This window comes from Lepidochelys olivacea, assembly GCF_965140295.1.
Source record: "Lepidochelys olivacea isolate rLepOli2 genome assembly, chromosome: 3".
Lineage (NCBI taxonomy): Eukaryota > Metazoa > Chordata > Testudines > Cheloniidae > Lepidochelys > Lepidochelys olivacea.
The window spans coordinates 4,104,193-4,128,840 of NC_140413.1; the positions used below are offsets into that span (position 1 = coordinate 4,104,193).

A 24,648-nucleotide genomic window follows, 5' to 3' on the forward strand; every position below is an offset into this window, starting at 1 on the left:
AGGGGCTCCAGCCCGGGGGCAAAAGGAAGGCACGGACAGAAGGGGCAGAGCCAGGGGCTAGCTTCCTCAAAGGGGGGCTCCACCTGGTGCCCGTGTTCCCCCCTCCTGCAATTTGTGCTTGTTTTTTTATTAGCAATGTTATATGTCATGACTGTCCCCTCTTACCCACTTCATTTCACCAGGCGTTTGCCGATCAGGCACCCTTAGCCCAGCAGTGCTTCTCGCAGCGAGACCTCACCATTCATGGCCACAAAGCCAAACGTGGTTTTATTTTAGCTACCATTGTAGGCTGATCTTTCCCTTGAAGGGTTACATCTGCCCCAGATGGAAGCAATTGAAGCTAATGGGGCTACTCGTGGTGGCAAGCGCTGCATCTGACAATCCGTGTTTGTAGGGTTGGGTCATCAGCATTAGCAACAGAGAGAGGCAGGGTGATTTTGTGGGTACAGCACTGGGCAGAAATGTGGGTGTGATTCTTGGCTGGACCGTTGACTTTTCAGATGACCCTGGGCAATTCATTTTATCTTCTGGTGCCTTAGATCTACGTGGAGAACTGGAGCTAAGGATACTAGGGACCGCAAGGGTCATCCAGGCTAAGCCCCTTCAAAGATGCAGGATACTTCCTCTCTCCCACGTGTTTCTGTTTAGATAATAAGCTCTTCAGGGCAAAAAATGCCATATCCTGGATCTGTACGGCACCTAGCACAAGGAGACACTGATCTCTGCTGGGAGGCCAGCCTCAGACAAATAATGCAGAATAAAGAGAACCATATTGTCAAACATCAGAAACAAAAACCAGGTGAAAGCTGACACGCAGAGGCAGAAGCCTGTCTGTTCTCTGTGCAACTCTATAAAAAGCATTTTCCTACAAAGGAGAATAATTGGTCATTTCTTGACAGAGCTATCTGCATAAATCACACAGGCTGAGAGATGCTAGAGCACTCGACGTGTCTGGTGGAGAACGCCACTTCTCCATTACGCACACGTGCATGGGTGCTTCTCGATTGTCTTTGCAGCCAGGGTAATGCCTGCAGCGGCAGCCTCGTGAACGGCTTACACTGAGTTTTTACCAAATACAAAATGTTCATCGGAAATGATCCATTAAGGACACTGGGCAAGACGACCCTTGTCTCTCATGTGCTCTGAGCAGAGGCCACGGCATCCGTAAGAAAGGCAGGAAACATGGACCCTGACATTTCCAGCACCCGAAGTGAGTTTGGTTTGTTCCAGGGAGAGTTTTGTGCCCGCCTGGCTGCTCAGGGATCTGCTGAGCCAGACAGAACAAATCCTTCATGAAATGTCCCTTTTGCTATCACTGGAATTAGAAAGGACTGAGTCATCTGGCGTGACGCAAAGAGACGATCTGGAGTTGTTTAGTGATTGTAGCCTGAGCAAAAAAGACGCAGTATGGCGGGGACCTGTCTATACCTCAGAGGTCCCTTTAAAAGGCAGGTAAGCACATATTACCTAGGCGACTCACCCCTATAGTGACCGGTCTGCATAAGAGGATATAAGCCTACTACGGAGGAGTTGTTCCTGTCGTTCAGTCCCTGAAGACTCATGCTGAGGGCTAGTTCTGAACACACAACTCTGTAGTAGCTAAAGTCGGTTAATATTCCTCCCCTAGCCAGAGGGGGAGGCTAGCAAAAGCAAAGGAAACCAGCGGCTCCCAGGCTCACTGTGCAGAAGAATCCTTGCTTTGCACTCCCCTGATGACTCCTCCCCAGTTAACGCACGTGGCTGACTGGTAGCCACATGGCTACTGCTTGCCAGCCCCTGGCTACATTCTGCAAACTGCCTGAAGTAGGGGTCACAGAGTGTGCAGGGCAGTTAATGGGGTTCAAGCAGCGTTAACCCGCCATCACTTTTACACAGCTCTTGCTGGGTGGTTTTTCTCCCCTCCATGCTGTGCTGTGGGAAGCCAGGGATTGCAATATACAAAATGGACAATATCCCTGTAAATGTTCTGCTCTCAGACAGGAAAACGATTAGCTCTGAGCTGCACACTTCTGCAGGCAGGTTGGGGGGACCTGGGTATTTCAGCCAGTGTAAAAACCCAGAGAGAGAAGTCAGGAGTCTGTCTTGTACCCATCAGAGAGGGGGTCACATGGCACACCAGAAAGAAAAAGCCAAGTCCTAAACAGCAGCCAAAGGAATCTACCCAGTGAGAGGACAGATGTGCTGAGTCGGAGGAATATTCCGGCCTCAGGCTGATAAATATTCTGGAGACCAGGAAACCGACACTTTCTCTCTGACTCCAGAGCCCTGCTCAGAGTCACTTCTGCTGGAGAAATGACCCCCGTCAAGCAGTAATACAATAGAACTGATGATGTTTGGCAGAAGGAGAGGTGGGGTGGTGCCAGGGATCACTTCAGGTTCAGCTCCCCATTCTGCCACTGACACCCTGGGTGCCCTTTGGCATGTTCCTTAGGATCTGTTTTCACTGCAGTTAGTCTGGCCTTTGACCTGGGAATTTCCTTTAACTCCCTCCCATCCACACACAAAACCCTCTGGCCTGAGTTTAGTGGGGCATTCAACCCAGGCTAGCTGGCCTGGCCCAGGGTGGCTAAGCCAGGTTCTGCTTTCATTGCGTCTGGTAACTAGGGTTGCCAATTTTGGTTGGATCTATTCCTGGAGATTTCATCACATGACATAATCTTTAATTAAAGATCAATCTTTAATTCCTGGAGATTCCAGGACTATCCTGGAGGGTTGGCAATGGTGTGTAAGCCACCCACTTTGCAATGAGGACAGGAAAAATCCCACTCCTTCCCCCGTGCCCAGAGGGACCAGCAAGTTCTCCCACAACGAATCGGAGCAGCACAAAGAACCACAGGATCTTGCCCCAGGGGTCCTACCGGCACGCACAGGGGAGCGCAGTGCCAGTGAGGATGCAGTAATTGGGGTAGGGCTTTGCAGTGTGTCTGTTCAGCCCCAGGCTAGGCTAAGCCGGGTGCCCGGCCCTGGGCTCACTCTGCAGTGAAGCCTCTTGGTGCCTCAGTTCCCCATCTGTACAATGGGATAGTGTTATTGCACTACCTCCTGAGGGGCTGTGAGAATAATGACGGTGAAGGGTGTGAGGGGCTGAGGTACTATGGTAACCGGGGCCAGACAAGTCCCGAGACTGGGGTAACAGGATGGTTTGAGGGCTACAGCCGTGGAGCCAGCCAACCTAGTTACTAAGGAGGTAGCACACCTGAGCAGGGAGTGGCTCATTCCCCCGCAAAGAGCAGCAGGGAGGGACTCCAGAGGAAGAGCAGAGCAGAGACGGAGCAGAAAGCTACCAGAGCCCCAGGGGGCTGAAGATGGCCAAGGACAGAAGGCATCACATAAGGATCTGAGGGTGCAGGTCTAGAACCCAGGGCTGCAGGGGCCCTGGGTCTCAGACTCCCTCATACCACCAAGAGAGACAGACAGAGCAGCACCCCTCCAGCCCCAGAAGATTGGGCCCCACACGACGTCCCATCAGAACGCCCCAGGCTGGCGGGAGCCTGAGTGGCTCACACCCACAACCCAAGTCTGCAGGGTGGGCTGTGCGAGCCACCCCACAGACGGTGGTGTGCCCCACATCGGACCCCATTCTTAGCCTGTCTCCTGTGATCTGCATTCAACCCCTGGTCCCAGATCCTGCTCTGCCCTGCTCCTGGTTTCTGCCTCACTCCTGTGTGCTTGCCCTCAGTTCCTGCCTCATGCCTGATCCCCACCTCCTCTCTGACTCCTGCACCTACGCTCTGCCCTGACCACTAGCTACCAGTCCCGGCTCATCCTCTGGCTTCCGACTCCAACTCGACTCCCAGTTCTGACCCTCGGCTTGACACCTGGCTCGGACCACTAGCCCTGACCGACTCTGCCCCACTTCTTACCACTCCGCAGTAGCAGAAAGACACTCAGCCAGCTAGGGCTGAGAGTGGCCTGGCAAGGCAGGGAAGAGCTACAGAGAGCAGACTCCGGGGAGAAGAGAAGCCCCGGGACTAAGTTTTGTTTTGTGTCTTCGGTCAATAAATTAGACCCTTGGGAAAGGGGGCCTTATTGGACAAAGAAACCTGTGTGGAATTTATTTAAGAAGCCCCTTAAAGGCAGAAACTGAGGTGGGCGGCCTGTAGCACAACCTCAGGCCACGAGGAGGTGTGCAGGTGAAGACCAACCTGAGGACAGCTAGAAAGAGAGACCGTGGGCTTGTCTAGACTTGAAGCTTTCCACTGACTCTGCCGAGGAGAGGGGTTCTCCCCTCAGCATGGATTATCCGCCTCCCAGATAGGTGATAGGTCGGCCAAGGAAATAATTCTTCTGTTGACCTCGCGCTGTCTACACCGGGGGTTAGGTCAGCCTAGCTATGTGTTTCAGGGGTGTGGATCCCTGAGAGATGTAACTACGCTGATGTAAGTTTTCAGGGTAGACCAGCCCCAAGACACGCTAATTCCTGCTGCTTCCAAGAGAGAAATGGTAAGGCTCAAGTCAAGTGACAAAGCATGTCCCCGGAGCTGTAAGATATCTCGGGCTTGATCCAAAACCCAGTGAGGTCAATGGAGTCTTTCCGAGGAGTACATTGGACTTTGGATCAGGTCTCTAGTGAAAGAGGAGCGGAGACAGTAATAGGAAGGAGGAAAGATCTCTCAGCCAACACTGGACTGGCCATGAAGCAAACTATCACGGATGGCTGGTCTACACTGGGGTCTTACAGTGGCATAGCTCTGTCTTTCAGGGGCTTGGGAGATGTAGCTAGGCCGACCTAACCCCTGGTGTAGACAGTGCTAGGTCAAAGGATGAATTCTTCCATTGCCTTAGCGACCGCCTCTCAGGGACACGGACTGCCGACACCTACAGGGAAACCCCTCCCGTGGGCATCGGTTGTGTCTACACTGAAGCGCTACAGTGGCGTGGTTACAGCCTTTTAAGGGCAGACAAGCTCTAAGGTCTGCACCAGGATCACAGAATAGATGCAGCTAGCAACGGAGAATCCAGGGACAGACACCAAGGACACAAGCTGACATTAAATTTCATCTCTGAAAGAGCTTGTGATCCAGATAACCATAATCACCGTTCCTACAGAGAGTAGAGTTTTTCTGACACTGTGTGGGGATACCAAAGACATTTTCTGAGGCATATGTTGCATTGCAAACACCTGTACAGTAGTTTAAATCCTTGGTTTTGAGGGAAACTTTGCATTCATAGTCTCAAGGAAATGGCTTGGTAATTGAAACACGAGGACTGTGTGAAATAGTCACAAAAGGCCTTGCTGAATTTTTTGCCCTTTGCACAAAAGAGCCCCAAACAGCCAAAAAACACCCTCATCCCAAACGACACATTGTGGAAAGTCAGTCAAAAAGAGGATCTTTTTTGGGTGGGGATGGTATAATTTGCATCCCATAGTCACCTTTTCAACAAAACCCTTAACTTCCTAAAAGTAAATGCATTGACTTTCTAAATAAAGAACCTTTGCATACGTTGGGCTCTACTAACGGACGAAGTTGTCAAGGAAAGAAATGCTGGTGAATAACAAACAGTGAAAATATGTCAGACGATTAATTTTGCTCCACTTATGAATGTTCAGCAAAAAACGATTTAATTAACAAAAATCTAGCTAGCAAACGTGTGCTCTATTTTGTGGTAAACGCTCCAGGTGTTGGAGGAAATAATACATCAAAAATAGCATTACCAGTTTCCGAGTCATTGACAATTTGGAAAATGATCTCGAATGCGTATGGGTCAGCGTCCTAACAGATAAAGCACAAGCTTGGGTATTCGTTGGTGTCTGCTTCAGGTCACCAAATCACACTGGGGAACAGGATGGCAGGTGCATGAGCAGCTGGTTATAACACAATGTGTAGGGAACAAAAATCTGCATGGGGACTTCAGTCTAAGCGACAGATGCTGCAGGTCTCATGATGCAGGTACTAAGTCATCCTCGAAATTTCTTAATATTACAGCTGACAAATTCCTAATTCAAACAGTGTTACAGCCAACACAGAGGAATGCTATATTTGACCTCAACTTGACAGATAAAAAGGAACTGATCAAAGAACTAAAAGTTAATGGTCGCCTCAGTACAAGTGACCCTGATTTGGTCGCATTTATAATGTACAAACTGAATAAAGTCCAACCCAGTAATATATAGACCTGCTGCTTTAAGAGGGCCAATTTCATAAAGCCTAAAACACTTATGAGCCAAATCAGCTGGGAGGAAGAATTTAATCAGAAAACTGTGAATGATAATTGGGAATTGTTTAAGAACATTTGACTAGATGTCCAAAAAGTCACAGTCCCACATCGAGGAAGAAGGCTGTAATGGGTAAAAGACAGACCTGGTTTTAGAGGAGAAATGAAAGCAGCTATAAAAAAAAACATAGTGTAGAACAGGTGTGGCCAAACTGCGGCTCGTGAGCTGCATGGACTTTTTATAGTTAAAGTGCGGCTCGCTGAGCCCCCCACACTTCCCCCCATTCTCCACCTATCAGACTGGGGCAGCGGAAGCTCAGGGCTTTTGCCCTGCAGAAGGGTGGTGGGCTTAGGGGCTTTTTTTTTGGGGGGGGGTGTCTCAGGGCTTCATGGCAGGCACCTATTGGGGCTCAAGGCTTCAGCAGGAATGGGGCTGAAGCCTGGAGCCCCAGCAGGTGTGCCCCACAGGGCTGAAGCCCCAAGCCCTGGCAGGTGCACCTGGCTCTCAAACTTCTGAAGATTATCATATGTGTCTTGGAGGGTCAGTAAGTTTGGCCACCCCTGGTATAGAACAAATGGAAGAAAAGGGAAGTTGATAGTAACGGATATAAATCAGAAGCTAGGAATTATAGAAAATTGAAAAGGGAAGCAAAGGGACACATGGAGAGTTCGATGGCCAGCAGAGTTAAAAACAACAAGAAGTTTAAATATATGAGGAACAAAAAGAACCCTGTCAATGGTACTGATCCATTACTCGGTGGAAGTGGTAGGACTATCAATAATACTTCAAAAAAGGCAGAAAAGTCCAGGACATATTTCTGTTCTGTATATGGAAAAAGAACAGATGATGTAGTCATGTCATCTGATAACACTCGTTCCAGTCTACTAGTATCTTGACGGGGTGTTAAACCGAAGCTACTAAAGGTAGAAATTTTTAAATCATCAGGTCCAGATAATTTGCCTCCAAGAGTTTTCAAAGAGCTGGCTGAAACGCTCACAGACCATTGATGTTGATTTTCATTAAGTCTTGGAACACCAGGGAAGTTTCAGAAGACTGGAAGAAAAGGTAATATAGTTAATATAATACAAAGGTAATATACAATAATACAAAGGTAATATAGTTAATGCCAATCACCATGGGTTTATAGAACATATATATTGTCAAACAGCTCAATTATTTTTTATGAGATTACAAGCTTGGTTGATAATGGTAGCAGTGCTGACGTCATAGACATAGACTTCGGTAAGGCATTGGACTTGGTACCACACAACATTTTGATTAAAAAACTAGCACAATACAAAACTAACACGGCATGCCATTAAATGGACTTAAAATTGACTGATAGGTCTCAACATGTAATTGTAAAACAGGGAATCATCACCGAGCGTGTGTGTTTCTAGTGGGGACCTGCAGAGTTTGGTCCTCGGCCCTACGCTACGTAACATTTTTATCCATGATCCCCAAAGAAAACAAAATCATCACTGAGAAGGTTTGCAGAGGACACAAAGATAGGGGGAGTGGTAAATAATGGAGAAAACAGGTCACTGATACAGAGCAATCTGGATTGGTGCAAGCAAACAATGCGTGTTTTAATACGGCTATATGTAAACGTATACATCTAGGAACAAAGACTGCAGGCCATACCTACACAACAGGGGACTCTAACCTGGGAAGCAGTGACTTTGGAAAAAGATGTGGAGGGCCTTGTGGATAGGCATCTGAACGTGAGCTCCCAGGGCAATGCTGTCATCAAAAGGGCTAATGCCATCCCTCGATGCATTAACAGGGGAATCTTGAATAGGAGGAGAGAGGTTATTTTACCTCTGAATTTGGCACTGCCTGTTGGAATTCTGCATCCTCTTCTGGTGTCCACTATTCAAGAAGGATGTAGATAAATTGGAGAAGGTTTAGAGAGGAGCCACGAGAATGATTAAGGGATTAGAAACCTGCCTTATAGTGAGACATGCAAGGAGCTTGATCTATTTAGTGTAACAAAGAAGGTTAAAGGGGTGACTTGATCACAGTCTGTAAGTATCCACTGGGGAACAAATATTTAATAATGGGCTCTTCAGTCTAGGGCATAAATTAACAGTGAGGGTAATGAACCACTGGAACAAAACACTAGAGATCATGGTGGATTCTCCATCACAGGCCATTTTTAAATCAAGACTGGGTGTTTCTCTAAGAGACCTGCTCTAGAAAGTATTTTAGGGAAATTCTTTGGCCTGTGCAATACAGGGGGTCCACCTAGATGATCACTGTGGTCCCTGTATGCCATGGAATCTATATCCCAGAGCACAGCCTTGCAAAATCAAAATGTACTCGCCCAGACACAAAACCTGTTTGCCCACCTTTACTGTCATGATGGCACCAAAGAGTTATTTTCACAGCTGGCTGAATTTTCCAGCCTTTTGAGTGTAATGATTTTTTTGTATTGAAAAATAAAAACTTTGTATTGGAGCCCCCCCTGAAAACCTTTGTCAACGTTTCTTCAGTTTTTCACCTGGCTGAATTTTTTTGACAATCAAAATGTTTCTTATAAAACATCCACTCCAGGTGCTGGCAGAGCAAAGTTGTTCCTCAGACTCGATGAATACACACAGCTACTGTGTGCAGCCCTCCAGGCAAATGACTTTAATTAAACATGTAAAAATAAAACATACGGCAAGTATGCAACTGTGTATCTAAATACGTTTAATTCTTGGATTTTAATCAAACCCACCCAAGCAGTCATTTGATTCTTTAAGTACAACTCACTCCGTTTTTTGTTTTTTGGTTTTTTTTACTCTCTATTCTCTGGGAAAGAGGAAAGTATTTCCTATGCCACGGACACAGGTGGGCAGTAAAGACACTCGTGTCTATATAATTAAGCATGATTGGGGTTGGGAATTCAAGATGGGTCCTTGTGATCCTGGAAGTACATCTGAATGGGTCCTAGCAAAAGTGTATTTTGTGACATACTGATTTGGCAACGTGAAAGTTGCTCACTGGTTGTATTACAAAGGATATAATTTTGTTAGCATTAAAAGACCCGAAGAATACAGCATCAGCCTTGAAACAAAGAAACCACAGCAGTAATTTTAAGTAGTGCTTAGATACTCCCACCGGGGATACTATAGACAATTCCAGATGGACCTGCCGTAAACTCCTGGCTAGCTCAGCTGTGGGGATTGAACCCAGAACCTTTAGTGCTAAATGCATAAGCCACCAATGCTTGAGCTAGAGAACGCCTTCCAGTCAGATTTTAATGCCAGAAGGGACCATTACGCTTGTCACATCTTACCTCCTGTATAACACAGACCAGAGAGACTCACCCAATCATTTTTGTATCAAGCCCATAACTTCTACTTGAGCCAGAGTGTACCGTTTAGAAAGCCATCCAGCCTTGCTAGAGAGACTCCAAGCGATGGAGAATCTGCTGCTGCCCTGTTCCAATGCTTAATTACTCTCGCTGATGAAAATTTGCACTTTTTTCTCTCGTCTGAATTTGTCTAGTTTCAGCTTCCAGAACTGGATCTTGTTATGCCTTTTTTGGTAGATGGCAGAGCTACCTAGAGTCAGAAATCTCTTTCCCATGCAGGTACTTGCAGACTGGGAAAAATAATCCCCTGTTCACCCTCTCTTGGGTAAACTAACCATATAGAGCTTCTTAAGTCTCTCACTATGAAGCATGATTTCCAGACTGCAGCTCATTCTTTGGCTGTTTCCTGAACCCTTTCCAATTTCTCAAAATCCTGGTTGAAGTGTGGACACCAGAACTGGATGCAGTGTTCCTGAACCTGGTCTTACTAAGTCTTGAAACAGAGAGAATACCGCCTCCCCACTCCCGCTTGGAATTCCCCTGCTTGTACAAGAGGAAATTCAGTCTCTCATTTAAAATATCTAGAGGCGTTTAGCTTCTAGACTCAACCACAATTTAAACCCTGTTCAGTTAGTGCAGAAGAGTCATTAACAGAGCCCTGCATGGATACAAAATTTGTATCTGCATCCGAGCCGCGACCTGCAAAACCTGTCCGCGGATGCAGAGATCTGCGGCTATAAAGCGGGCATCTGCAGATTTGCAGGGCTCTACAAGTTGCCGCGCAGCAGGGGACACAGAGCTGTCCGAAGCCCCTGACCCCCAACCACTCCCCACTTCTCCCCAGAGACCTCCTGACCCGCCACCCGCTCCGCCCCCACCATACCATCTTCCCCGCTCCGGCCAGGGAGGCTACGATCCTGGGCCCTCCCATGCAGCACTGCCCTCCCGTTGGGGGTCTTTGACACTCCTACGCAGCCGCGGCGGCTCTGACACCCACAGTGCCCATCCTTGTTGCCTGGGAGTCTAAAGTACGACGACACCTCTTTCAAAATGGCGCTTGGCTCACTGCACAGCAGCACATGGCCGAGCTACCTTCCGGGAACAGTAGTTTACCTCCTCCGTCCGGGCCATGCGAGCTGGGGACTACGCCTCCCAGAATGCCCAGCGGGGTTGTGCCCCACATCACAGCATGATTGAGAGAGCCGAGCTGCGGCCTGAGGGCCGGGTGACTCTGTGCGGCAGAGCCCTGCGTGGATGCAAACTCTGAATCTGCGTCCGAGCTGCAAACATGGCCCGTGGCTATAAAGCGGATAGCCACAGATTTGCAGGGCTCTTGGAGGAGGAGCAGATGGAAGTGTCTTTACGCGGTCCAGTCATTAGAAGGAGACAAAGATCCACACTGCTATTAATATGGGTTACAGAGAAACAAGATGATGGAGAAGTTGAGATGAGCATAAGAACACTGCCCACATACGCTTTACTAACTACCCGCGACCGACCATGATGGAAAAAAACAAAGCTATTTTCCACATACTTCCAAATGCTGGAAACATAGGGCTATCTTCCAATCTCGTTTACACTGGTGAAATTCCATTGATGTTAACCCTGATTAGCATTAGCACTAAACAGCCCCCCCCTCTGCCCCCTCCCAGGAAGCCCCCCCATAGTTAAGGAAGAGTCACAAAGGTATCATGTCCTAAAAGGTGCCAGACCCTCCAAAGCCAAGAATCCTCCATTTCAGCCCTGGAATGATGGAAAGGGGGCACCGGTGACTGGAATCGGGAGGGGGGGGGAGGAGCTCTACTCTGAGGGGTCCAGGGCTGGAGAAGGAGGCCGTCTCTGAGATAGCCAGAAGGCTGTGCACTCCCCCAGTGCAGAAGGTGAAGGCTGCCGGAGAAGAGAAAGCAGCAGCAAAAGTATTGACCCACGTCTGCACTGGTGAGTCCAGCCCCCAGCCTAGCTCATGTAGACAAGATGAGCCATGATTTGCACTGCTGGAACTGGCTCCTGCTGGAAACAGGCACCTTGTCTACACTAGGAAGTGGCACAATTGGAATCAGGGCAAGTCTTCATAGCAGACGAGGTCCAAGACTTAAGCGTGTGGCCTGGGTGGCAAACTGGAGAAGGGGGCTTCAGCCCTGAGCATTTCCACTCTGTCTGTGTCTCTGCCCTGTTTCTAGAGCGCTCAGCGCTGTTGCAGCAAAGTTGCTGGGTGGGTCAAAATGGTTACTGTCCCCCCAGCGCATTCTAGTTTTTCTAATTAGTATAAATCCATGTAATTAGGACATGTACATTAGCAACCGTAATTGCTAGACAATTAGAGCAATGTCCTAGCCCGGCTGAAAGTTTAGCTAGTTGTTACCACTGGGTGGCGTGTCCAGGGGAAAGAAGAAATAATCTATTCCTAGTCCAATTGTCCGCCTGGGAGCCCAGCTCAGACGCCAAGGTACCAGCCTCCCTCATGCACTGGGGCTCAAAATGAACAGCTGCTTTCCCCTCCCAGCCCCTCGCGCTGTCTATGCCACGGAGAGACCGTAATGAAAGGAGATGGTGATTACAGTGATCTGGACGTATTGTGCCCAGCACCTTGGGAAAGGAGCAGGCTGCTGATAATGGAGGTGTCTAATTACACAGTGGGGGAGGTGGGGGGGGATCACTAGCAGCTGTTGGACAAAACTTCACACACACACACACGCTTGGCATACGATGTACAAACTCCAGTGCTCTGCCCCCGACCTGGACGCATTGTCGGGCTTACCCGGGCTCTGCACAGCTCTGATGGATGACAGCAAATGTGGGAAAGTGACGGTAACAGTCAGAGCCAAGATTGAAGCAGGTCAATTTGAGCTGGCCAGAAAAACCCAGGAATGTTTTCAAATGGCCTCCGCTGATAAAATAACGGGGGGGCTGCTGTTCCTCCACACGGTCCATCGTCTACAGCCAAGCTCTGCGGTACAACCGCATTTGCTCCAACCCCTCAGACAGAGACCAACACCTACTAGATCTTCACCAAGCAGTCTCAGAACTACGATGCCCACACGAGGAAATAAGGAAACAGATCAACAGAGCCAGACGTGTACCCAGAAGCCTCCTGCTGCGAGACAAGCCCAAGAAAGAAACCAACAGAACTCCACTGGCCATCACATACAGTCCTCAGCTGAAACCTCTCCAACGCATCATCCGTGACGTACAACCCGTCCTGGACAAAGATCCCTCACTTTCACAGGCCTTGGGAGGCAGGCCAGTCCTCGCCCATGGACAGCCTGCCAACCTAAAGCATTTTCTCACCAGCAACTACACACCGCACCATAGTAACTCTAACTCGGGAACCAATCCATACCACAAACCTCGATGCCAGCTCTGCCCACATATCTACCCCAGCCACACCATCACAGGACCTAAGCAGATCAGCCACACCATCACCGGTTCATTATCCTGCATGTCCACCAATATAATCTACGCCATCATGTGCCAGCAATGCCCCTCTGCTATGTACATCAGCCAGACTGGACAGTCCCTACATAAAAGGATAAATGGACACAAAGCAGATATTAGGAACGGCAATATACAAAAACCTGCAGGGAAACACTTCAACCTCCCTGGACACATAATAGCAGATTTAAAGGTAGCCATCCTGCAGCAAAATGACTTCAGGACCAGACATCAAAGAGAAACTGCTGAGCTTCAGAGTAGCAGCCGTGTTAGTCTGTATCCGCAAAAAGAAAAGGAGGATTTGTGGCACCTTAGAGACTAACAAATTCATTTGAGCATAAGCTTTTGTGAGCTACAGCTCACTTCATCGGATGCTCACGAAAGCTTATGCTCAAATAAATTTGTTAGTCTCTAAGGTGCCACAAGTCCTCCTGTTCTTTTTTCTGAGCTTCAGTTTATTTGCAAATTTGACCCCATCAGCTCAGGATTAAACAAAGACTGTGACTGGCTCGCCAACTACACAAGCTGTTTCTCCTCCCTTGGTGTTCACACCTCCACTGCTAGAAGAGGGCCTCAACCTCCCTGATTGAACTAACCTCGTTATCCCGAGCCTGATTCTTGCCTGCATATTTATACCTGCCTCTGGAAATTTCCACTGCAGGCATCCGACGAAGTGGGTATTCACCCACGAAAGCGCACGCTCCAATACGTCTGTTAGTCTATAAGGTACCACAGGACCTTTGCCATTGTTCCTTTTGCCGCTCTCTAACTTCCCCAAAGCTGGCAACATTTTGAAGAGTTACAGAGCAGGAGAAGGAAAAGAAAAAAAGGGGGAGACACCCCAATACTGGACATGATTCTATTGAATTTAGTGGCAAGAAAGTGGGGGGAAAAATCAAGTTTTGGACTTTAAAATATTTTGCAGTTGTTGAAAAGCAAAGTCAAGCCTTTGATTCTGAACAAATACTGTTCCACTTCGTCATTTCCTGTCAAAGAGTTCAAAAGTGACAGCTGGGCTAATTGTACAGGGCTGGCCTCTAGCCCTTAAAGATGCAGATCATCCCATTAGAGGCCCCGATCCTTTATTGGGCCCACCAGGGTACTATCATAATAAAGAACTGAGCCTGCTTTTTTGTTTATCATTTTGAAAATAAATATTGTCCCTGGCCTGGCATCTCACGTGACATCTTTAAGCACAGAGCCAGTTTTTATGTCCAAGTTAGAGAAAGGTGGGTGGGTGGGTGTTGGAAACAGCTGTGGACTAGTAGCTATTGCACAGAGATTGGAGGCTACATGCCTGATTGTGCCAGGCTGCAGCTCAGGTGAGAAAGAGGACTAATAAAGCTATTCCCTGCCATCAAAGGCAACTTCTGGGGTCTCCCAAGCAGAGGAACAAGCCACCCCTAAAGGATCAGAGACACGAGGTGGAGCTAGCAGCTGTAAAGAGGGGGAGCGAAGGGGCATGATGTTCATGCACTCCCACTGCACACCTTGATGCTTCCTGAGGGGCTGTGCCTGCCAACACTTTGGCTGGGATTGTGCGGCTCTGCGCAGCCCCCGCTGCAGGTCTGTGCCGCTCAGGTGTAAATGAGCCCACAATATGGTGTATTTCTCTAGCACCTGCCATCCGAGGATCCCCAAATCCTTGACAAACATCAATGAGTTGAACCTGACAACAGCCCTCAGAAGCAGGTCTCATTATCCCCCCTTTTCCAGGAGAGGAAACTGAGGCACAGAGCAGCAATGTGACCCACTCACGATCACATGAGGAGTTTGTGATAGAGCCAGGAAGAGAACCCAGATTGTCTTACTCCCAGGCTCGGTTTTAACTACAAGAGCCACTCACTGCAAGGGACAGAGCAGCCTGGACTCCTGTTGATCTTTGGAGGCTCTGTAGATGGAGGTTCTGATGCTACTTTCCCATCGCTGGATGTAAGTTGTTTTCTGTTCCTCGTGTTTTCAAGCCTGTCTGAATCGACACTGCAGGCTTACCTTTAATTCTGGCCAGGTGCATATCTGCTCCAACGTCAGTTTCTCTTCTCTAGGATCTTTCAGTTCTGGACACCAACTCCTGAAAGTGTTATGAATGCTGAAAAAGAAGACAGCAAATTAGGGAGAGTGACCTGTTACCCACTGAAATCAGTGCTGAGTATGGTTCTGAAATGAACCATCTCCCATCTCTGAATTGAGTCAAGATACCCTGACGCTGGTGAAATGAGGAGTGTTAATATTTAACAAAACAGTTTGTAGTTGTCAGTGAAACTGACCGAGCTATCTTTGAGCTCATGGTGAGGAAAGCCAGTCTAAAATCAAGATTCAGATGTTTAATGGATCATGCATTTACCTCCATTCTAATATCTGGTGTCCCTGTAAACATGATCTCTCACAATGGGGAACAGCACAAGTGACAACTGACAATAAGCTACAGTCTTTTACCTCTTTGGCATTAGTTTGAATCCAGCACTGGTCAGCAATGACCAAAAGGAGTCACCATCTCATGACTCTTCCATGGGGCGTGGCTGCCTCATCCCCCCAGCTATGGGAGTGTGACACTGCCAGTAGTCTCTGCCTCAGTTTCCTTCACCAAGGTCTCCCCAGACTGGTTTTGGCTGGAGATATGGCTTAGCCCTCCAACTAAGTCAGAACAAAAATATCTCCTTCCAGGGCAGCAAAAGTCCAAACAACCAAAAGATTCTTCTGCCCTTCAGGGCATCTCTTCGGCCCACCCCATAGGCCCTGTTCCCAGATCCTGGCTCACAGCCTTCCCCTAAGAGCCTGCCCATCCCTTATGACTCAAGTCTCCACACTGAGCTTTCTCAGCCCCCTTTTAAGGTCCAGGTATCCATTATCTCTCACCTGACCCTCCTTAGTCCCACCCCCTTAGGTTGGGAAGCAGTGAATTAATTACAGCACAGGGATGGCTCACCCCCTCTCCTCTCCAAGGGGCAGGTCACCTGGTAGCAGAGGGCCTAGGTGAAATGAGTTTGATGGGTTTTAGTCCACCATACAAGTGTCCATATCCCAAAATCTACCACCATGATTGCCATTAGTTAGCAAGAGAGGCCAAGGATTAGATGGGCATGCAACCAATGAACTCCAGACCATCAGAGTAAAGCTTCTCCGTGTGGCAGGCAGCACCCCCTCGGGGGCCGATCCCAGACTGTGGAACAAAATCCCCGGGAAACGAAGGACCACCCCAAACTGGCCCATCTTCCCCTCCAAGCTGCAGGCACCTTTCTTCTCTCGTGTAACACAGAGCAATAAGTGCATTGGTCAAAATAATCCCCTCCCCACATACAAAACCCTACCGGAACAAACCAGGGCACACCCAGTTCTCCCTGTGCGGGAGGAGGAGCAGATGTTAGTTGTATCATTTAAAGCATGCATGAAACGGGCTCGGATACTGGTAGTGAGGGCAGGATAAGAACCTATATTGTTACATCTGTTTCTATCCATGGTATCTAAGGGCATAGGAGCAGTCGGGGGGTGCTCGGCCCCAGGCCCGCCCCCACTCTTCCCTTTCCCCCAAGCCCTGCCCCCACCCTGCCCCGTCCCCCACCTCTTCCCATCCACGCTCCACCCTGTTCTGTCCTGTAGCCCATAAGGCCAGTTTGCTAGCTTCCTATATTGCATAATGTGTTTTCTTTATTGATTTGATTTATCTTATTTTGTTATCATATCCTATTATTAGTGAATCATAGTATTTTCTTGGGTTTTGTTTATGTTAAATTCCAGTTTATGGTATTCATAAGAGTTATTCATGGTTATTCATAATTGTTGGCTGTAACGCAAGCAACCTGCAGGCCTGTATCCTGTATGATTAGCTAGAGCAAGTTAGTATGAGTGTTTGTAACCTTTAGCATAGATAGATGGCCTACCAGTCGCCCCCCTTAACTTTGGGGAACTGAACGGGGAACCGAACAAGGAAGTGAATCTGTTTACCTGAGGTCTGGAGCAGACCGGTAACCGCAGGGACACTGCAGAACATGGAAGTCATGAGTTAGGCCAAGGGTAATGGCTTCGGGAATGAGATAATTGATACTAATAGGTATGGATATATGTCATAATTTGTTAACCTACAGAGCAAGTGCCCCCGAAGATTTATGTGGGTGAGGAAATAAGATTTGGGCATGGTAGGTTGGGCCTAGATTCCGGCAGTGGGCAGTACCGGGACCCTATAAGAGGGCAAACAATCATGCAAAGGGGTCACTTTTTCCTATCTCCTATCATGCTACCAGCTCAGCTTCACACTGCAGCCCAGCTACTCAACACTCGAACCTAATCCCTGCCAACTTGGGAAGCCTGGACCATCAGTTCCTCGGGCCGGCCAGAGACGAGGCTGGTCCTCTGTCTCCTACTACCAGGTCTCCAGGGAAGGGTGTGAGTATGCTAGTTTAAGTAGTCTTTTAGAATAGAGATGTTACCACTCGGTGCCATAGAATTGTATTACTTCTTTGTGACTCTGTGTTTTGCAACGTTTATTCTTCTTTCATTCATTTTAATAACAATAACAAGTTTGAATTGTCCTCGGTATAAGTGTCCTTGCCATACACCCCGAGAGTCCTCTCACGATACTGAACTCTCTGTGCTCTCTATCCCTGTAGCCTGAATTGGGACAAGATCCGAAAATATCTTCTGATCAGATCAGTGGCAAGCCGTAGTATACTAGCCCATAAATTCAGGTCACCAGTCCCCTCCCCCGAGCTCACCCCACCCTTGCTCCTTCCCCTCCCCCGCCAGCGCCTCCTGCATACCACTCAACAGCTGATCCGCAGCGGGCGGGAGGTGCTGGGGGGAGGGGGAGGCGCTGATCCGCGGGGTTGCCGGTGGGTGCTGAGCACCCACTATTCTTTCCCATGGATACTCCAGCCCCAGTGCAGCCATGGACTCGGCGCCTGTGTCTACGGGCTTGATCCAAAGCCCACTGACGTCAATGGACACCCCTAAATGGAGACCCCTAAATGGTCCTAATATTTTTAATACTCTTCTCGAAGTGTCCGCCGGGTGAGGGTTGAGACAAGTTCACTAGGGGTGCAGCCGCGGTCTGTGCAGCCCCCGTGTCTGGCTAAGCCTCGGGTTTCATTCTACAGGGCTGTGAATACTAAATTCACTCCGAAGAAGTGACATCCACAGCCTGGCAGCAGTGATGGAGTGAAAGGAAAAAGCCTAAAGATTCACTTACCGTACAATTTCCTCGCTTGTCAGGAACGTGAATGCCTGCAATAAATTAGAGCTATGTGAGGGGGGTACAAACCTAGCAAGTTCGTATGCAACCTGCGCCCTGCCTTTCATCTCCTGCACAGCAAGCTGCTGTATGGATGCATTAGTCACCTCTAATGGGAACACTGGCTCCAGGGGGACGTCAGCTAGGGCCCCGGATAGTCCATGGAAAAGTGCATAGTGCGAGGAGTTGAATTAATGGCTTAATAGATTAATGGACACACAGACACACCCACGTATGTAGACCTCAAAAAAGCCAAGTCTTGACTCTCAGAAAAGTCAGGGCATACAAAGCTAGAGATCCCAAAATAGCTGTAATCTAAGTCCCCTGCGTGTATAGACATGGTGCAAACTGGCTAGACGGGAGGTCATCTTGTGGGTTACAGCACTGGACCTGGACTCAAAAGATCGTGGTTCAATTCTTGGCTCTGCTACAGGCTTCATGCAAGACCCTGGGCAAGTCACTTACCTGCTCTGTGCCTCAGTTTCCCCTCTGGACAATGGGGATGACAGTACTTTCCTTCCCACTCTTTGTCTGGCTTATCTATTTAGAGCATGAGCTGTTTAGGGCAGGGGCTGTCTCTCACTATGTGACTGTTCAGTGCCCAGCACTAGGGGCCCCCAATCTCAGCCAGTGCCTCTGGGTGCGATTGGAACTCAAAAAGTAACTAACCCATTTAAATGTCCACCTACAATAGCCTGTATGTGGGCTCACACCGGTGAGCCTTAGGCTATCCATGGGGTCAGTGGGAGTTTTGCCTGAGTGAGGCCTGAATATAAGAACATGAGTAGTTGAAAGATGGAGTCACATGCCATAGTGACATTGCAAAGGGAGCCAGGTAACTTTCTGACTCGCAGTAATTGCTGTAATCACACATATCCACTGTAATATTTGCAGTCATCTGTAGTGAGGTTGGGCTCATCAAACCTCAAGCTTCAGGGCACAGAGTGGTCAGGAAGGGGATTTCCCTTCCCTTCCCATCTACAGCATTTCCTAAGTTTCCAGGTGCATTATGGGAGAGGATTTTTTTTCTTTTTGCCTTCCTCTGTTGCTTCATACACAGAAGATGGGATAGTGGAGATGATGGGCCATGGGTTTGATCCAGCGCGACCGATCCTGTGTCCCTACAGTATTACACAAACACGAGTGCCTGAGTCTCTCCCCAGATGCCACTGGGATGTGACTGGTGCTGTCGAAAGGTGCCCTGGGGAGCCTGGAATTTGCAGGGTCTGTGTCAAAGGCAGGGGTTTTTCCTACCTAGGGATTGGAGCGCAGAGAGCTTGTGGTTCTCCCCGGATGCCCTCTGGCCCCACCCCACTCACAGGTATGCTATTCCACAGGCTTCCGGGGTCTCAGAGCCCACACTGTCTGGGTCCGGGAAGAGAAAGCATTACAGCAAATGCACTGGAGAATGATTGAATTCCCACCCTGAGGACCAAAGCTCCTGTCTCTCCAGGCACCCCAGCAGGGCACCTGCCTTCCCTCCTGCTCCCAATCCCTAGGATACCTCCCTAGTCCTCTCCTAGGGATTGGCAGGCTGAACTCCCTCTCCCCTGCCCTCCTACCGGGATGGCAGCCTCAATCTCTTTGCCTTCTGCCCCCTGGCTGCCAACCTGACCTCTCTACCGCCCCTCGCCAGGTTCCCTCTGTCCCTGGCCTTACTGTGCCATACCAGAGATTTCTCCTCTGCAAGTTCTCAGCCTGCCAGGGCCTGTTAATTTCAGCCAGAGAACCAGGAACGGAAGGTGTAGGGCACAGCAGGAAAGGGGCCGAGGGAGCCGTCCCTGGCAGGGAGGAAGCTGGATGAGGCTTGGAGTCCCGTACCTAAAGTGGATGGAACCCCCCCGACACACAGCACCCTCTTGTGGCTCCATCCCTCAAGGGGTCAAACCCTTGGGGACTTGCTAGTGTCCTAAAGGCAACAGCCCTGCTTCTGTGAGGCCCTGAGTGCCGTCAGCTGCCACTGGATCCCTGGGCTCTCAGGACAAGACCCTGCAGCCCAGATCCTCAAAGGACACAGGTGCCTAACTCCCACGGAAATCAATGGGAGCTAGGCAAGGGGAGTTCAGTACCCAAATCCCTTGGAGGATCTGGGCTTAGAGTCACTGGGGGAAGAGGACTGTGCTGAAACGGAGCACTGGGCTAAGTGCCCATTGCTGAGATTTCTGGGATCGTCATGAGTGTGGCTGGGGAGGGGTGTTCACACTCAGCCTCGTGTCACACATCACCATGGTCTGGCACGGGGTGTCTGTGCCGTGGCCACCGCGGCATGGAACGTGGGTTGGTCCCGTCAGATGCCAGGTGTGTCCTAGGGCCACCGTGGCAGGGAGCGTGGGTTGGGTTGGTCCCGTCAGACACTACGTCTGTGCTGCATGGAATGTGGATTCTTGGCCCGGGGATTCATCCCATCAGACGGACACTGGCCGCCCCGGTGGGGAGGGACGGTGGCCAGGCTGACGATGCCCCACACAAGAGCTGCCCTTGACGAGAGGCGGGTGGGGTGAGGCAGAGAGCACAACCCCCCCCCGACCTGATACTCCTCCAGCTCCTCGTGCCGCATGGACGGGCGCCAGCCCTGGCCCATGCCCCTGCCTGGGGTACAGGCAGCACCAGGCTTCCGTGTGACTGTTGGTAACCTTGGCAACCAAAAAACCAAGGCCTGATGTCATGCGAGGGTTGCAGAATTGATGGGGAGCGGGACAGAGGGGATAATGGGACAGGGGGGACGGGATTGATTTGGGGGCAGAATTAATTGCTGGGCAGGGGTGGGGTGATAACAGACCCCCACTTGTTGCAGACTACAGGACTTTAAACACTAACAACCCCCACACACTGCCTATGTAAATATCCCCCCCCTGTGTGTGTATAAATGGCCTCTTCCAAGGATATGTGCATGTGTAATGACCCCTATAATGAAGTGTCACATACAGATAACCCTGTATAATATATAGCCCTCTATAGTCTCTAATAACCCAGTGTGCTAGATGATCTCCTCCTACAGCCGGAGCTGTAATGCGTGTGTGCGTTTGCATTATCCAGCAGCAGGACATTTGGGTCACATTCAGTCAATGAGAAACGCCACCCCGCTCACGTATTGCAGATTCCCGCAAAAGACAAGAGGCTTTTCCTGAAAGCGGCAACCATTTATTGAGTCTGAACCCCAGAGCCGAGTGACGTGACACCAGATACTAGCTCCTGGAGTAATCTTACTTGAAGACTGAATGTGCAAATAGATGCACCCATAGGTGAGGCATGAACCCTGAAGCCCCCCAGTCCAGCCCCTTCCACTCCGCGTTTTGCCTGCCAGAGGCCTGAGTGCCCCCTCGCCGTGGCCGGAGGAGCCCCGGCCAAACTGCTCTGGGTGCACCAGCCTGCCTGCTCCAATCCCCAGGCTGGCCCAAGCCACCGCAGGCTGCCAGCTGGCCAATCTCAGCTCCAGGCCACTGGCCCGAGCTAAGCTCCTGCTGGCTTCAGCAGGGAGGGGGAGTGAGGGTGGGGCCTCCGAATGGAGTGACGGGGGCACGGCCCGTGTTAAGGGAGGCTCAGCCTCTCCTGGCCTATTATACCCACTGCCCATGGATGCATCGATTCATAGGGTGATGGTGGATTCTCCATCAGTGATCGTTTTTAACTCAAGATAGGCTGTTTTTCTAAAAGCTCTGCTCTGGGAATTACTGTGGGGCAGGTCTCTGGCCTATGTTATACAGGAGGTCAGACTAGATGACCACAATGGCCCCTTCTGGCCTTGGGATCTATGAACAGATTTGAAGAGCACAGAATGGGCCAGAGATTCCTGCATGGAGCCCGGAGACTTTGGCCAGCATAATTACTAGCTGTTACAAGTGACCGCTCAGCCCTCTATAAACAAGCACATTTATTCCTAAATCGAAAGCATTACTGAGAACATATGTTAAAAACAATGAAAGTTCATATACACACGCTAGACGCTGACCAGAGATCACCCATCAGTCTTATGGAGATCTGCAGGTCAAAGTCCTTCCAACTCTTCCCAGGAAAGATTGGGGCTCCCCTTGGACAGAAGGTTCTGTCCATTTGCTGGCTCAGAAAGAAGGCCTTGAGTCAATTTAAACTCAGGCTGTTTATCTGTGGGTCACTGGAGAATCCAGTCTGAACTAGTTTATGTGAAAAGAAAAGGAGGACTTGTGGCACCTTAGAGACTAACCAATTTATTTGAGCATGAGCTTTCGTGAGCTACAGCTCACTTCATCGGATGCATGCCGTGGAAACTGCAGCAGACTTTATTTATACACAGAGAATATGAAAAAATACCTCCTCCCACCCCACTGTCCTGCTGGTAATAGCTTATCTAAAGTGATCATCAAGTGGGCCATTTCCAGCACAAATCCAGGTTTTCTCACCCTCCACCCCCCCACACAAATTCACTCTCCTGCTGGTGATAGCCCATCCAAAGTGACAACTCTTTACACAATGTGCATGATAATGAAGTTGGGCCATTTCCTGCACAAATCCAGGTTCTCTCACCCCCTCACCCCCCTCCCAAAAACCACACACACAAACTCACTATCCTGCTGGTAATAGCTCATCCAAAGTGACCATTCTCCCTACAATGTGCATAATTAAGGTGGGCCATTTCCAGCACAAATCCAGGTTTTCTCACATCCTCCCCACCCCCATACACACACAAACTCACTCTCCTGCTGGTAATAGCTCATCCAAACTGACCACTCTCCAAGTTTAAATCCAAGTTAAACCAGAACATCTGGGGGGGGGGGGGTAGGAAAAAACAAGAGGAAATAGGCTACCTTGCATAATGACTTAGCCACTCCCAGTCTCTATTTAAGCCTAAATTAATAGTATCCAATTTGCAAATGAATTCCAATTCAGCAGTTTCTCGCTGGAGTCTGGATTTGAAGTTTTTTTGTTTTAAGAACTAGTTTATGTGAGTCTCTCCAGGTGGGATGCCTCCTAGTAGCTGGTTTCAGAGTAGCAGCCCTGTTAGTCTGTATCCGCAAAAAGAAAAGGAGGACTTGTGGCACCTTAGAGACTAACCAATTTATTTGAGCATGAGCTTTCGTGAGCTCACTTCATCGGTGAAGTGAGCTGTAGCTCACGAAAGCTTATGCTATAATAAATTGGTTAGTCTCTAAGGTGCTACAAGCCCTTCTTTTCTCCTAGTAGCTGTTACAACCTAAGCGAATTTGCCTAATCACCCCCCACTGCTCTGAATTCCTGGAGGAAGTATGGTCACCCTCTCCCATGGAATTACATACAAGCCCTGGCCCACAATGATACATATGCATGACATAGTAATATCTCCCAAAGATATTGCAGGAAACTGCCATCTGTCAAACTATGACCTTGCGTCTGGCTGCATTAAAACATGTTTGTTTGTACTCAGGTTGCCACCTGATCCAGATCGCTTGGTATCAATGATTTGTCCTTGTCTTTATTGACCAACACACCAATCTTTGTGTCACAGGCAAACTGTATCAGCAGATTTTCATCCATGACTAGCCTGACCCTGAGAATCGTTAATTACCCTCACTAGAAAGAGCATATGCCTTATTTAATCATAGACTATCAGGGTTGGAAGGGACCTCAGGAGGTCATCTAGTCCAACCCCTGCTCAAAGCAGGACCAATCCCCAATTTTTGCCCCAGATCCCTAAATGGCCCTCTCAAGGATTGAACTCACAACCCTAGGTTTAGCAGGCCAATGCTCAAACCACTGAGCTATCCCTCCCCCCATTTCTTATTAAACAGTTAAGATGCCAATATTTAAAAATCCTAACCTTTGTTGTAGCATTGTAATAAATCTATCTGTGGTTCTGAACATTTCTCCTATCATATCTGTATGGCAACTATTAGCGAGCCCCCGTTGAATAATCGCTTTTAGAGACAGACACACAAATGGCCTAATAACGTCTTTAACCCTTACAGCATGCAAACCGACGAAAAGTGCTTTATGACAAAAAAAAATAAAGAAAGATTCATGCTGTGAAGATGTAATTACTTTAAAATGAAATACCGTCAGTCATTTAGTACCACCTGCCTCTTATTTCCATAGTGGTTGGCCTGGCTACATTTTAAATTAATTTCCATGTGTAAGGGGACTGTTGCCCCCTTACTAACATTCAGTGGGGTGTTTTGGTTTTCTAGCTCCCAGTACTAAAAAGGGGGAAGGGTCGATGGGGAATCAGGACCCTGAGACTGACAGCCCCCAGGAACAATGGGGAGAGGCCCATGCTCCAGGTCAGCCTGAATGACAGGGCAGGCAGGCTAATCAGGGAGTCAGGAGGCCAGGAAGGTCCCATCCTCTGTGTGAGCTGGACTTGCCTGGGTCAGACAGAGTGGAGCCGAGTTAAGGAGAAAGCAGGGGCCCAAGCTAAGCTGGGGGGCAGAGCTGGGCCAGATCCAGAGGGACCAGAAAAGCAGCCCAGAGAGAGCAGACCCTGTCCTGGGAGCAGAGCTGCAGCCCCAAAGCCAGAGGCACAGCCCAGGGAGAGCAGACTTGCCCTGGGAGCGGAGCTGCAGCAACCAGAGCCAGAGGGGCCAG

At 49.2% G+C, this 24,648-nt stretch overlaps 1 protein-coding gene across 1 annotated transcript in view; it reads right to left on the reverse strand.

The window, feature by feature from the left end:
• Window positions 1-24,648, reverse strand: part of CIB4 (calcium and integrin binding family member 4) — a gene marked incomplete at both ends in the record, with an annotated part of 110,109 nt that overhangs the window by 22,810 nt on the left and 62,651 nt on the right. The window contains 2 exons of the mRNA XM_084624056.1: window positions 14,883-14,979; window positions 18,073-18,107. Of these exons, the coding sequence (XP_084480182.1) occupies window positions 14,883-14,979; window positions 18,073-18,107 (132 nt within the window). The remainder of the gene's footprint in view (window positions 1-14,882; window positions 14,980-18,072; window positions 18,108-24,648) is intronic.